We start from the raw sequence: 13,684 nt of genomic DNA, 5'->3' as shown, positions 1-13,684 counted from the left end.
CCTCGGCGCTTGGCACGGAGCCGGATCTTGTTCCGGTGGTGTTCTATCTCTGATTTGTGCCGTAGCGCAGTCTGAATCTGCTCAGGGGTGCAACAGTAGGGGCCGTGAGGCAGCACCCCCCCTCCCACCCAAAGCACACGCTCACTCCCCACATAGCATCTGTTCCAGGCCTGCCTTCAGGACACACTGGCTGCTGGGAGCTGCCCCTTCCCACTCAGGGCACCCCAGCCCGCAGGGCAGACCTGCAAGGCTGTGACCATTCTGAAGCAGGCTGCCAGGCCTGGCTCTCTGGCGCCCTTGGAAGGGTTCGAACCACAAATCTTTAGGTTAGAGGTTGGGCACAAACCATTTAAACTAACAGGAGCCCCTACCAAGAGCTCTGGTGAAGCATTAGGCTGCTAACCACAAGGTTAGTGGTTCAAACCCACCAGCTGCTGCTGGGGAGAAGGATTGAAAGGGTCTGCTCTGCCGTAAAGATTGACAGTCTCAGAGGCCCGATAAAGGGTGAGTGTGAATGAACTTGATGGCAGTGGCTTTGGTTCTGGGGTGTTCTTAGGGACTCTTCAAAGGCAGGCCGGTCCCTGTTAGGCATTAACCATGGCGTCTGCACAGTCAGGAAGCCACTCTGACCAGTTAGGGGCAGGACCCTCCTGAATCCAAGGTTCCCAGGAGCCCGCCAGAGCCAGCATGGCTAGCAGACCCAGCAGGGTCACCTCTGGCGACCCAGTGCAGCCTCTAAGGTGGGAACAATTGTCCCTAGCTCCACCCTGAGCAGGCCAGGCATGGATTCTCACAGAGACAGGTTGAGTACCTCCTTGTTGATCTTGTTGGTCTCTGCCACACGGTCACCCAGCTTGGGGGGCTGGGCAGGGGGGGCCGGGATGGGTTGCATGGCAATCAGCTGGATCTTGCTGGGCACCCGGCGGCCAGGGTCCGCAGCATGGGCAATCCTGTCCACGTGCTCGAAGATGGACGCAGAGGAGTGCTGCTCGGGGGCCAGGCCTGGTGGGGGCGGCCCTGCTCGGGACAAGAAGCAGAGGGAGAGTCATCAACAGAGGGTTGTTCTTGACAGAATCCTCGGGGGGGTGGGGGAGACCCTACAAGGGCACCCCACTGTGGGGACAGAGTACTGAAACCTCACTGGGGAAAAAAAAGCCATTGAGATGACTCCAGTTTAGAGTGACCTGTGTGTCCACAAAGAACTGTGCTTGCAATTTCCCTAGTGATTAAAGTATCTCTGATGAAGCCTCCAGAAGGCTTGTGCAAATGAAGTGGCTCATGGGGCGGGGGGCGCTGTAGATGGGGAGGGCAGCCCCTGCCTGACATACCACCTCTTGAAGTCTGGATGTCAGCGGGGGGCCTGGGCAATGAGCTCCAGGGCCTTCCTCGTCTCCCACATCCTGTGTGTGTGTCCCTACGTCCAGCCCTCTCCTGCCTTCTCTGACTTGTCCTAGAGAAACTCGGGCACAGGGAGCAGTGGCAACCAGCTAGTCAGAAGTAGGGGTGTCGTAGGAGCTCCCCAGCTTGCCAGGAGTCAAAGGAGGAGTGCCTTGTGTGCAGATGGTGTCAGGGGGAATGGCATTGACGCTAAATTGATCTGAACTATCATCACATTTACTGGAGCCCTGGTGGTGTAGGGGGTTATGCACTGGCCTGCTAACCACAAGGTTGGCAGCTTGAAACCACCAGCCTGGGGTGAGAGACATAGGTCTCTACTCCAGTAAAGTGTTACAGTCTCAGAAACCCACAGGGGCAGTTCTACCCTGTACTACTGCTATTGGGGGCTACGAGTCAGAATCAACTCAATGGCAGTGAGTGTGGTTTGGGTTTTCATCACATTTGGTATCAAAAAACCTGAATCTGATACTCTAAAACACTCCTTACCCACCCTCCCAGCCTCTGGTCACCAAGGGTGACCTGTGGTCTCAGAGCGCTTGACCCTCCTGGATACTTCAAAGCACAGAGATTCATACACTACAGGGGGCTCCAGAAAGTTGGCGGGGAAATGAGATTATAAAATCACGTTATCTTTTCACCAGCCTTTCCTTTTTTTTTTTTTAAATCATTTTATTGGGGGCTCATAGAGCTCTTATCACAATCCATACATACATCCATTGTGTAAAGCACATTTGTACATTCATTGCCCTCATCATTCTCAAAACGTTTGCTCTCCACTTAAGCCCCTGGCATCAGCTCCTCTTACCAGCTTTTCAGAAGCTACCTCATATGTGTCTTTTGGAATAGAAAATTCTTCTACTGCACAAGATTTTCAAGATTCACCCACACTGTAGCATGCATCGAGAGGCCACTTCTTTTATGGCTGAACAAGGGCCCACACAATGGGAGACCATGCTGTCTCTATCCATTCCGCAGATGGCAGGCGCTGGGGTTGTCCCCACCTTGCAGAGGCTGAGCCTGCTGCTGCTGCTGCACATGGTGGGCATGGGCCTGCTTGAGTCCCCACTCCCAACGGCTTGGGGCACAGGTAGGCATCGCTTTTAAAGGAAGCCCAAAGCTTTATAACTTCAAAAGTATGTGAGAAATAAGGGAGACAGGAAGGGAACTCAAAGAATTTGTGAGAATATGGAATGCGTGGTAGTCACATTATCTGTTGTCAATTTGAGACTTAAGAGTGGAGGGGTGGAGTTTAGCCTGTCAATCAGGTTTCAGCTTGATGACCTCATTTGGTGACGCTAAGGAAATAAATAGCTTGCTGGAGGTGGGACACACTGACTTCCTGGGGAAGGCATTCCTGTTGACAAGAGACATGGAGCTACGCTAGAGCTCTGGAGCTGAGGAGCCACATGGAGACCCCTGCCAGTGCTGAGATGCTTCTACCGCCACTGGATCCACAAGACTTTCCACCCACTGGCCTGTGATCTTCCTGCATTCAGCATCATGGCACGTGTTTCGTGAGTCTGAAGAGGACTTTGTAGATTGGTATCAAACATATAGGCTAATATTGGACTTATGGGCTTGATCTGGACTGGACTGGGATGTTTTCTCAATACTCAATTGCTCTTGTAAATAAAGCTCTTTCTTATATACATATGAGTGTCTGGATTTGTTTCTCTAGTCCACCCATACGAGCACAAAAGGCATGAATTTTTTTTAAGCCCCCCTCATTATATAAAGGGTTCTCCTCAGAGTAAAAAATATATATAATATATATATGTGTTTTGGGAATGATGAGGGCAACAAATGTATAGATGTGCTTTACACAATTGATCTATGTATTGTGATGAATTATATGAGCCCCAATTTTAAAAAAATATATATATATGTAAGTATAAAGTGAGGCCAAGCAATAAGAAATTATTTATGGACTAATGTCAGTGATGTTTAAGTTTACGTAGTTCCTGGCAACTATGGGTCTGCCCTGTGTCAGTTCCATGTTCTTTATTAAAGAAGGAAGGTTAGGAGCTATGGCCATCTGGGGCCAGCTCTTCCTGGGCATCTCTCCCTGACCACCCATGGGAGGTAGCTGCAGCCACAAGATGCCTGGGCACCTCACACTTTAGGCACCGTGCCTGAGGAGAGATCATTAGCTTCCACAGATAGGCTGCCTTTACAGAGTAACGGCAAGTGTTACAAAGGGTCACCTACTAAGCCACTGATACCTTGGGGGACATGGGGGCGGGGAGGTAGGGGGTCATGTCCCCCTGAGGAGCAGTGACCTGGTGCCTGGTACTCTCCTGGCTGGCACATGGCATGATGCCCTGCAAGGGTGACTGAAGGGCAGTCTACGGACTTCGGGTATCATAGTGCGTCCATGCCAGGACGTCCGTGGTGACAGAGGACCCCCCAGGCTTCAAGATGCATGAGAGACACAGTGCGTGAGAACACAGAACCGGCTGCCCAAGTCTTTTGTGGACCTAGCCCCGCCCTCAGAAGTGCTGCTGTTGCTGTGCCACCAGGCCGATTCTGACTCCCATCACCCAGTGTGGCAGAGCAGAACTGCTCCACAGAGTTTCTTAGCTTCTCATCCCTACAGAGCAGGACATCATGCTTGGTAAAGCACAGCGTCAGCAACAACGGGGAAGGTCCTCCATGAGATGGCCTGACACAGTGGCTGCAAAGTTGGGCTCGATTGCAGCAAGGGCAGTGAAGATGGCGCAGGGCCAGGCAGGGTTTCCTTCTGCTGGGGGGGAGGCCCTATGAGTTGGCACACTGGTCTTTCCAGAGGCAGATGCCCAGTTCTTTCCCCTGAGGAGTTGCTGGGGGGTTCAAGTGGCCTACACTTCAGTTCACAGCCGAGCGCTTCATCACTGTTTCACCAGGGCTCCTTCGCTCAAAGTGAAAGTCTATTAAAAGAAGAAGGGCAACAGGTGGCAGATGGAGGGGTGGCTGGGATGCGAAGGCAGCCCAGAAAGAAAGACCCTTCACCCCACACCACATTTTGTTGGCAGTCCTGGGAGTGGGGACACCCAAGCTGCAGCCTGGGATGGGATGTTCCTGTCCTGTCTCATCGCCCCACTTGGTGGCTGTGGTAGCTGGAGGATTTTATGTCAAGCTGAATTTGTATGAAAGGGTAGGAGTGGGGTGCAACCTGTCAATCAAGCCATAGCCTGATGATGCCACTTTGGGGGCATGGCCTTCTTACAAGGAAGAGACTGGGAATCTCCCTCTCTCACTGCCCTCGACCTTCCTGCTTGCTGGCACTCTGCCTGCCTCCAGGGGTGGCCCCATGTGGATCACCTGGCCCTGAGAGCTGCTGGCACCCTGTCATGTTTCCACCGCCCTCGGATCCACACGAGCCTGTGAGTTTCCTCATCCCTCTTCGCGTTTCTGCATCACGGGCTTGCAGCTTCAGGAGACTGAAGAGGGACTTGTGGGCTGGACCAGACTTATGGACTTGAGCTGGGCTGGGATGGCCTCTTGGTGTGTAACTTTTTCTTGATAGAAAGCTCTTTCTTCTACATACGTGAGGTGCCACTGGATTTCTCTAGCTAACCCAGCCTAACGCAGTGGCCACAGGCCCCCATTCGGTCATTCACCTGAGAAGCAGGGTACCCAGGCCCTCGGCTGGCTCCACTGAATGAAGGGGCTGAGTAAGGAGGGAGAGGAAGATGCTGGACAGAGGGCGCCGACTCGATGTGCTGCTCGGTTTTACAGGCACAGGGAAGTCCGGCTGTTCTGCCTTTCTGCTGCGCCTCGCACAAGCACTTACAAAACCTGGGTAAACACAGCCTCGGGAATCACGGGGGACAGACAGATGAACTCTGCGTGAGCAACGGCCTCTGGGCCCACCTTCCCACATGCTCACTGTTCTGTGGTGACCCACTGAATTTGTCAGAGGTACGTTGCCAGGCCTTTCTGCCTAATCTGTCTTAGTCCATCATGGGCAACTTATGCCTGGGAAAGCATCATGGGAGATGAAGGACTGGAGAACTCAGAGGATCCCAGGGGAGGTGATGCATGGGGAGAGGGGCGGGTGCGTGGCAGCCTCGCAGGGCCTGCTTCAAGCAGAGGAATCATGGATTCAGTGCTGTGAGCTGTGTACTAAAATACAGTAATTTTTTTTTTTTTTAATGAAAACCATGGGGCACAGTTCTGCTTTGACAGACGTGGCGGCACCGGGAGTTACAGTCGACACAGAGGCCCTGGTGCTGTGTTGTCTGAAGCTAAAGCATCAGGCAGCAAATGCAAAGACATGGATGAAGTCACCTGGCCACAGACACATGGGCTCAGGGCTCTGGGAAGCTTGTCAGAAGCTTTCCGACAAGTCAGTGGTAAACGACCTAAGGGGTTTCCTAAGGAGGTGGGCGCTGAACCCCCAGAGGGGTCTCGGAGACGCGGTGCCAGAGAAACCCTTGTCCTCCAGGGAGGAAATGGGCAGACTCTCAGCGTAACCACAGAACACACCTGTGAGAGGGGGAAACACCTCACCGGGCCTTCCCCCACCCTGACCACACTGGGCCGTGACCTGGGACCATCAGCACACAACCAATGGGCCAGCTCACAGGGGTCTGTGAGACGGTTCAGCATGTGAGTGCTGTGGACCCAGGTTGTCAGAACCACGACATCCACGGGGAGGTGGGAAAGAACCACTGACCGTTCTGGAAGCCTCGCGGGGGCCTGCTGTCGACAACCGCCACAGGGGGCTTGTCGCCCACATCCTGCTCACTGGACTCCTCGCTGACAGTCGAGTCGGCATCCGAGGGGGAAATTCTGCAGGCACAACGCAGGTTTCACGTGAGGAAGGGAAGGGGAAAGAAAGTCAGTCTGACTTAGAAGTGGAGGCCAGGTCCAGGCAGCAGAGAGGAAATAGCCCAGAACAAATCCTTTCATGGCCTCTCTCAGGATCCCACTGACCCACCCTACAGCCACTAAGGAAAAGGCTCCACAGGGAGCTAGCAGCAGATGCTGGGCCTGGGCCTTCCCCTGCATGGGTCGTGGTGGGAGCAGCAGTCTGGAGTGCGAGGAGCTGGGCAGAGAGGAAGGGGGCCAAGCCTGGGCTGCAGAATCTTTGAGGGAGAGGCAAGTTGGGTTCTGCAATCACCCCAAGAGCTCCCTCCAAAGTTGCACCCCCAAACCACTTCCAGCCTTGGGGAGAAGCCTCTGCTCACAGGTCTAAGATAGTGACCAACTCCGAGATCGGCTACCTGTCTCAAAAGCGGGGGTTCAGGGGACACAGTGGTGTCTCCCCGACTCAGACTCATGGTGACTGCCTGTGATGGAAGACAACTGCCCACGGGTTTTCTGTGCTGTCATCTATGGAAGCCAACCAGGTCTCTCTCCCTCAGTCACCGGGTAGGTTTGAACCAACAGCCGTTTGGTTAGCAGCTAAGTGCATAACCGTTTGCACTACCAGGGTTTCTTCTCAAAAAAAAAAAAAAAAAGAAAGAAATTCAAACTCACTGCCACTGAGTCAATTCCAACCCCACAGGACAGAGTAGAACTGTCCACTATTTGTTTTGGAGACTATAACTCTCTAACAGGAATAAAAAGCCTCCTCTTTCTCCCAAGGAGCGACTTATGATATCGAACTGTTAACCTCAAGGTAAGCAGCCCAATGCATAACTCACTACACCACAAGGGTTTCATGGGCTTCCTCTAGTTGCATTAAAACCCACTGCCATCAAGTCAAGTCTCACTCAGAGCGACCCTACTAGGGTTTCCAAGCCTCAACTTTCTCCCATGAAGCGGCTGGTGGTTTTGAACCACTGAACCTGGACTAGCAGTCCAACACTTAACCTGAGTGGGGCCCCAGAGCTGCAACAGTTTAGTGCAGGTTCTTAATCAGCCGGCACCTCTTCCCTCAGCACCCCTTCCCTCAGAGCTGCCCCGTGAAGTGCCAAGACTTCTGGTGGCCCTGAGGGATGCCAAAAGATTATATTAACCAGGCAGATCATTGAGTTTCTGTGACTAAGAGAATAAGACAGCCAGCAGAGAGAAAATCACTTTATAAAACTAGGCTAGCTTATTAAATATCCTCGTGTGGTTTCGTTTATTCTTAGCCTGGCAATTAAGAAAGCGCCATCTCTGTGTTGAATTCATTTTCCCTTGTTGAAGATCAGGCACTAACACGTATTAGATCCCTAGAAGTAAGCCAACCCCTGTCGGGGGATGATGGTGATTCAGAGCCCAGGACATGGTTCTGAAGGGAGACGACCAGGCAGAAAGTGGCCAGGCTTCAGTGCTTAGATGCACCGAGGCTGGTGGTGGAGGTGTGGTGTCCATGGTCAAAGCGGACGGTGCTGTGATCCCAAGTCACCAGGATGAAAAAGGCATTCCGAGCTGGGGAGCCCTGCTCCTGGGGTCAGAGGGTGCGCTTGTCAACAAGGCTTCTCAGTATACTTGATTTTCACCCAAGACAAAAACCCACTGTCGCCAATTTCCTTCCAACGGGCAGCAACACCGAGGGACAAAGCAGAACTGCCTCTCAGGGCGTCCAAGGCTGTAGTCTTCACAGGAGCAGGCTGCTTCATCTTTCTCCCAGGGAGTGGCAGGTGGGTTCAAACTGCCGGCCTTTGGGTTAGCAGCTGAGCACTCAACCACGGGACTACACAACTCCTCTGCTCGCGAGTGATGTTTGCAGGGGAGAGCGGGACAGGGAACAGGGAAGGGAACAGCAGGATGTGGCAGAGAGCCCAGCCGGAGTAGGACACACCGCAGAGGTGCTACAGAGCCACGAACCGTCACCCACTGTCGCTGCACCATCAACCAGGCACAAGGCTACTGGGTTATTACCTACAAAGGGCCCGGAGGTGCAGAACAAAGCACAAGAGGTGGTCAAGCCCTGGGGGAACTCAAACCACCTCCGAGAGAGCCAGTCCCTTAAAACATTCTTGGGCGACACAGTCTACCACCTCTCATAGCATGCCATGTTGAAGTAGTGGAGGCATCAGTTCCAACTCATGGCGACCTCATTTGGGCAGAGAACAGCCCCATAGGGCTCTCAAGGTCGAGTCCTTTAGAAGCATATCACCTGGTCTCTCTGAAGACACCTCTGGGTGGGTTAGAGCTGTCCAACTTTTGGGCTAGTAGTTAAGTACAACGTCCAGGAGCTCCTTAGCACCCTCTCTTGTTGTCAATTGCCATCAAGTTGGCACTGGCTCATGGCAACCCTCTGTACAACAGAATGAAACACTGCCTGGTCCTGGGCCAGCCTCACAATTGGTGTTTGCTTTGAGTCCGTTGTGGCAGCCACCATGTCAGTCCATCTCCTTGTGAGTCGTCCTCTTTTTTACTGACCCGCTGCTTTCCCAAGCGTCATCATGTCCTTTTCCGGGGACTGGCCTCTCCTGACAACATGTCCGAAATATGTGAGAAGTAGTCTTGCCACCCCCCACTTCTAAAGAGCACTCTGACTGTACTTCTTCCAAGACAGATTTGTTAGTTCTTCTGGCGGCTCCCCACCATCCTCCTCATTCAAAGGCATCTGTCTCTCAGTCTGCATTAATGACTGAATGGGCCACGGTTGGGGATCAGGTGACTCGGTCCCCAAAGTGTCATCTTTGCTCTTTCACACTGTAAAGGCGTCGGTGCGGCACATGCGCCCAATGCAATGCACCTCCGGACTGCTGCTTTCATAGACATTGACCATGGCGCCAAGTCAAGTAACGTCTTTGACTACTTCTCCCACCGGCCATGGGTCCAGTTGGGCAGATTTGTAAGCCACAAATCGGAGATGTACTGAGACGTAAACCACACGGAAGGTCATAATCTTTGGTGTTCACCAGTAAGGGTCTGTCTCAAGTCCACTTCACCTTCGGCAAGCAAGGTTGTGTCATCTGCATACACTGGTTGATAATGAGTTTTCCTCCAATCCTGATGCTGTGTGCTTCATATAGTCTGCTCTCTCACAATTATTTGCTTAGCCTACAAACGAAGTATAGTGAGAAGATACAACCCTGACACACATCTTTCCTGGTGTTAAGCCATACAGCATTCCTCGCTCTGTTCAAATGACTGCCTCTGGTCTATGTGCAGCTTCCACGTGAGCACAATCACACGTTCTAGAATTCTCTTTCTTCCCGGTGTTCGCCATTTGTTTTGATCCACATAACCAAATGTCTTTGCACAGTCAATGAAACACATGTCACCACTTTCTGGTGCGCTCTGCTTCCAGCCAAGATCTACCTGGTGTTAGCAATGCTCAGGAGGCTTGGACTTCTTCCTTTAGCACCATGGCCTCTAGATCATAACCACCTCTGGAAAGGGATGAACATCCACCAATTCTCTTTGGTACAATGACTCGTGTGTTCCTTCTACCTACTTTTGATGTTTCTGCCAATTTTTGCACATAAAACCCTTCGATATTGAAACCTGAGCTTTTCCCTTCAATTCTTAAAGCATGAGCATGCTCGCTTTTGTCTTCTGAGGGTACCCTCTGAAATCTTTTCTTTCACTTGCTTTAGCAACTCTACATTCAAAAACTCTACGTTTCAGAGTTCCTTCTGAGACTTGGTTTGATCTTTTTAGTACCCTTTTGTTTTAAAATAACCTCTGCATCCTTCATGTATGATGACCGTGATGTCATCCAACCCCTCCTCGGATGTGCTGTCGTTCGTGTTCCGTGCGTGACACTGAGCTTCTCCAGCACCTCTGTGCAGAGGGAATGCTTTGATTCCTGTGTAGTCCGTCTGGTGAGGTCCACGTGTCATCACCGTTTCTGCTGTCTACACTATTTCTGGTGAACTAGCCCTGCAGAACTCTCATGTGCTCTCCGCCATCATGTCCAATTCCCATCTACCAATTCATCCGTTTCCAATTGTCTCGTTCCAGCCACAGTGTCAGTGACTCTGGATTACATGTTTGATCCAGTGTACATTTTCAGAGGCAAATGTTGGTTAAAAGCCCTTCAGTTTCTTCATCTTTGGCATTAGTGGTTAGTGTGTAAATCTGAATAATAGTTGTATTAATTGGTCTTCCTCATAGATAACTTTATCATTCAGGATGGATCTGAAACGTTCTTTTTGTTAACAAATGTGAGACCATTCCCTCTTTACCTTCTCATTTCTGGCAAAATAGACCATATGCTTACTTGGTTTAAAATAGCCGATGCCCGTCCATTTCAACTCACTAAAGCCTAGGGTATCAATCTTTATGCTTTCCATTTCATTTCTGACAACTGCCTGTTTTCCTAGATTCATATTTAGTACATTCATGCCCCAGTTATTACTGAATGTTTTCACCTTTCTTCTCATTTTGAGCCATGCCCCATCAGCAAATGAAGAAATGAAGATCCTGAGGAAGAGGAGGCAGCTCTTCCTCAGTCGTATTTTGAGTGCCTTGCAACAAGAGGAGCTCATCTTCCAGAACCATCTGTCAGTTGTTGGGTGATGTTGACTCCGTGTTGCTGTGACGCTGGGAGCTATGCCACCAGCATTGTAAACACCAGCACCGTGGACAGGTTTCTGCCAAGCTTTCAGACTAAGACAGACAAGGGGAGGATGTGGTGATGTACGTCTGGCCAGCAAAAACCTTATGCATAGCAAGGGGACACTATGGTCTGGCATTTTTAAGAAGTGATCAAAGCCATTCTGGGACTCGGGGTGACTTTGGGGAACCATTATCAGGTGCATGGCTGCAGGCTCTGGACCGTTCTGTCTGTCCTTCAGGAGACAGACAGAGGTTCAGCCAGGAGAGAAGCACCCTACCTTCCTCTGTGACGGAGGCTCTTGGCAGGGGCCTTGGCCTGGGGGCTGGGCACATCTCCATTCTCGGAGGGCGGGGTGTGTTCCTTCACAGGTCCCGGCGGGGGCACTGGCTCGTGGATGATCAAGATGTCATCTTTATTGTGCTGGCCCAGGTGCTGCTTGGCAAAATCAAAGCCCTTCACACTGGGAATCTGCAACTAGAACACACACACACAGGGTCAGGCCCGAGTCTCAAGCCAGAGAGGACTAAGGACATGACTATTGGCCCCACTCTGTCCCTGCACCTCACTGCCACCTCACCTGCTGGAATGCACCCATCAAACCTGAGCGGGGGAAAAGAAAGATGCCCCTGAACCACGAAACAAGGGCACTGGCTGCCGTGGAGGGTGTCAGGGTAGAACTGGCCTCCATTGGGCTCGCCATGGCTGGTTGAGGGGAAATGGATTGTCAAGCCTTTTTTTGGAGCCACCTCTGAATGAAGGTGAGCCTCAAGCTCTGGAGTAACAGGCATTTGCACTGGGCATTTGCTCCACCCAGAAATAACCATCCCCAGAACCTCACCAGTAGACCGATGCTCCCCCGTGGGGCTGTCCCCCACACCTGGAGTCCCACGAGGTCATTCCAACTCACAGTGACCCTACAGAGGAAAGCCGAGTGTCCCCCAGGGGGACTTCAAAAGCTGTCACCCCAATGGAAGCTGACTGCCTCATCTACCTCCCACCGAGCAACTGGTGGGTTCAAACCACCCACCTCTCTGCTTGCAGCTGAATACTTTACCCACTGAACCACAAGGGCTCTTTCACCTAGTGTCCAGACCGCCCAAAGGCAAAGAACAGACAGGCCTATGGAACAACGGGTCGGAGCAGAAGGGCTGGGTGGTGCTGGGGCTCATCTGATGCATGGGATGTGTGAGAGCACCAGCAGCCAAGAAGAGTGCTCTCGGAGGAGTCCTGGTGGGGCAGCAGTTAAAACGCTCAGCTGCTAAACGAAAAGTTGGTGGTTCAAGCCCTGGAGCCACCCCAAGGCAGAAAGGGATTGGCAGTGTGTTTCCATAAGGACGGAAGCCTTGGAAACCCACCCTGGGGCAGTCTGGAATGCACCACTTGTCTGCCAGTTGGTGCTACTGTGGTGGCTGTGTGTTGCTGGGCTGCTAGAAACTAACTCACTGGCATTTCGAATGCCAGCAGGGCCACTCAAAGTGAACAGGTTTCTGTGGATCTTCCGGACTAAGCACAGACAACGAACTAAGAAGGGCTCGGCTCCCCACTTGGGAAGAAGCCACTGGAACCCTTACGCATCCCTTGGAAGCATCACCAGATACCGAAAGCCTAAACCAAAGAAGCAGAACATTGCCGGGGATACTGCCGGCTGAGGGGGCCCTCAGGTCTGAGGGCACTTGAAATGTGACTGAAGAGGGGCCGATTTCTCGGAGTGGAGGCGACCACAGTGACGTGGGTCAGTAAAGTCTGTGGGGGTGGAGCCTTCAGGGTCTTCATTTACTGACGGGGTACAACTCCAGGTAAAGAGAAACAGCTGCAAAGATCTTCTAACGATCAGAACTGAGACTGTGTGAAGTATGAATTTAGGAAAATTGGAAGTGGTCAAAAGTGAACTGGAACACATGAAGATCGATGTCCACGGCACTGGTGAGCTGAAATAGACCGGCATTGGCCATTTCAAATCAGAAAACCATATGAATTACTATACCGGGAATAACACAATCAAAAGGAATATCATGGCATTCATTGTCAGAAAGGATCTTGCTAAATCGATCATGAAGTACAATGTGATCGGATTATATCTATCCACCTACTGAAGGAATTCCAATCAGTACGACTATTATTCAAATGTATGTACCAACCACAAAAGCTAGTGATGAAGAAATTGAAGAAGTCTACCAATGACCTCAGTCACAAATTGATCAAACAGGCAATCAAAATGTATTGATAGTTATTGGTGATTGGAATGCAAAAGTTGGAAGCAAAAAGGAACAGTCGATGGAATATAGGGATTTGGTGATAGACATGAAGCTGGAAATCGCATGATAGACTTGCAAAACCAATGACTTCGTAGAAAATACCTTTGTAAACAACACAAAAGGCGAACATGGAACACACAGATGGACACACAGAAATCAAAGGGACTACAATGAGATGGATATCCACTGGGTCTGCATCGTGGGCTCATGCAGAGCAGACGTGAGGACGGCACAGGGCCGGGCAGTGTTTCGTGCTGCTGTGCATGGGTGGGAGCCAACTGGAAGGCCCCTAACTACTACAACATGAGCTGCAACAGATGTGACAACAGTGAGCTTGGTTTTGGTGGGGAGGTAAAACCACCTTCACTTGCTCCCTGCCATCGAGTCAATGCAGACTTATAATGACCCTGTAAGATACAGTAAAACCACTGCTGTGGGTTTCTGAGACTAAACGTTTATGGAAGCAGAAAGCCTGTCTACCACCTCAACACTAAAAATTTAGGATGCACACAAACCCGACTTCTGCCAGCAGAGGGCGGCAAAACTCACTACAAACAGCGCATGACACACGTTGCTTGGAAACCAGAGGCAGAGACAGACG

General features: G+C 51.4%; 1 protein-coding gene across 1 annotated transcript in view; it reads right to left on the bottom strand.

The window, feature by feature from the left end:
- Nucleotides 1-13,684, bottom strand: part of KIAA1549 (KIAA1549 ortholog) — a 66,084-nt gene that overhangs the window by 21,515 nt on the left and 30,885 nt on the right. Inside the window, exons 9-12 of the mRNA XM_030885270.2 lie at nucleotides 11,106-11,302; nucleotides 6,056-6,171; nucleotides 812-1,017; nucleotides 8-77 (exon numbers count right to left, since the gene is read on the bottom strand). Of these exons, the coding sequence (XP_030741130.2) occupies nucleotides 8-77; nucleotides 812-1,017; nucleotides 6,056-6,171; nucleotides 11,106-11,302 (589 nt within the window). The remainder of the gene's footprint in view (nucleotides 1-7; nucleotides 78-811; nucleotides 1,018-6,055; nucleotides 6,172-11,105; nucleotides 11,303-13,684) is intronic.

The sequence above is a fragment of the Echinops telfairi genome, unplaced genomic scaffold (genome assembly GCF_000313985.2).
Source record: "Echinops telfairi isolate 266 unplaced genomic scaffold, ASM31398v2 ScPeMD7_23;HRSCAF=83, whole genome shotgun sequence".
NCBI lineage: Eukaryota > Metazoa > Chordata > Mammalia > Afrosoricida > Tenrecidae > Echinops > Echinops telfairi.
The sequence above is the reverse complement of the archived record's forward strand: the minus strand, read 5'-3'. Positions and strand labels throughout refer to the sequence as shown.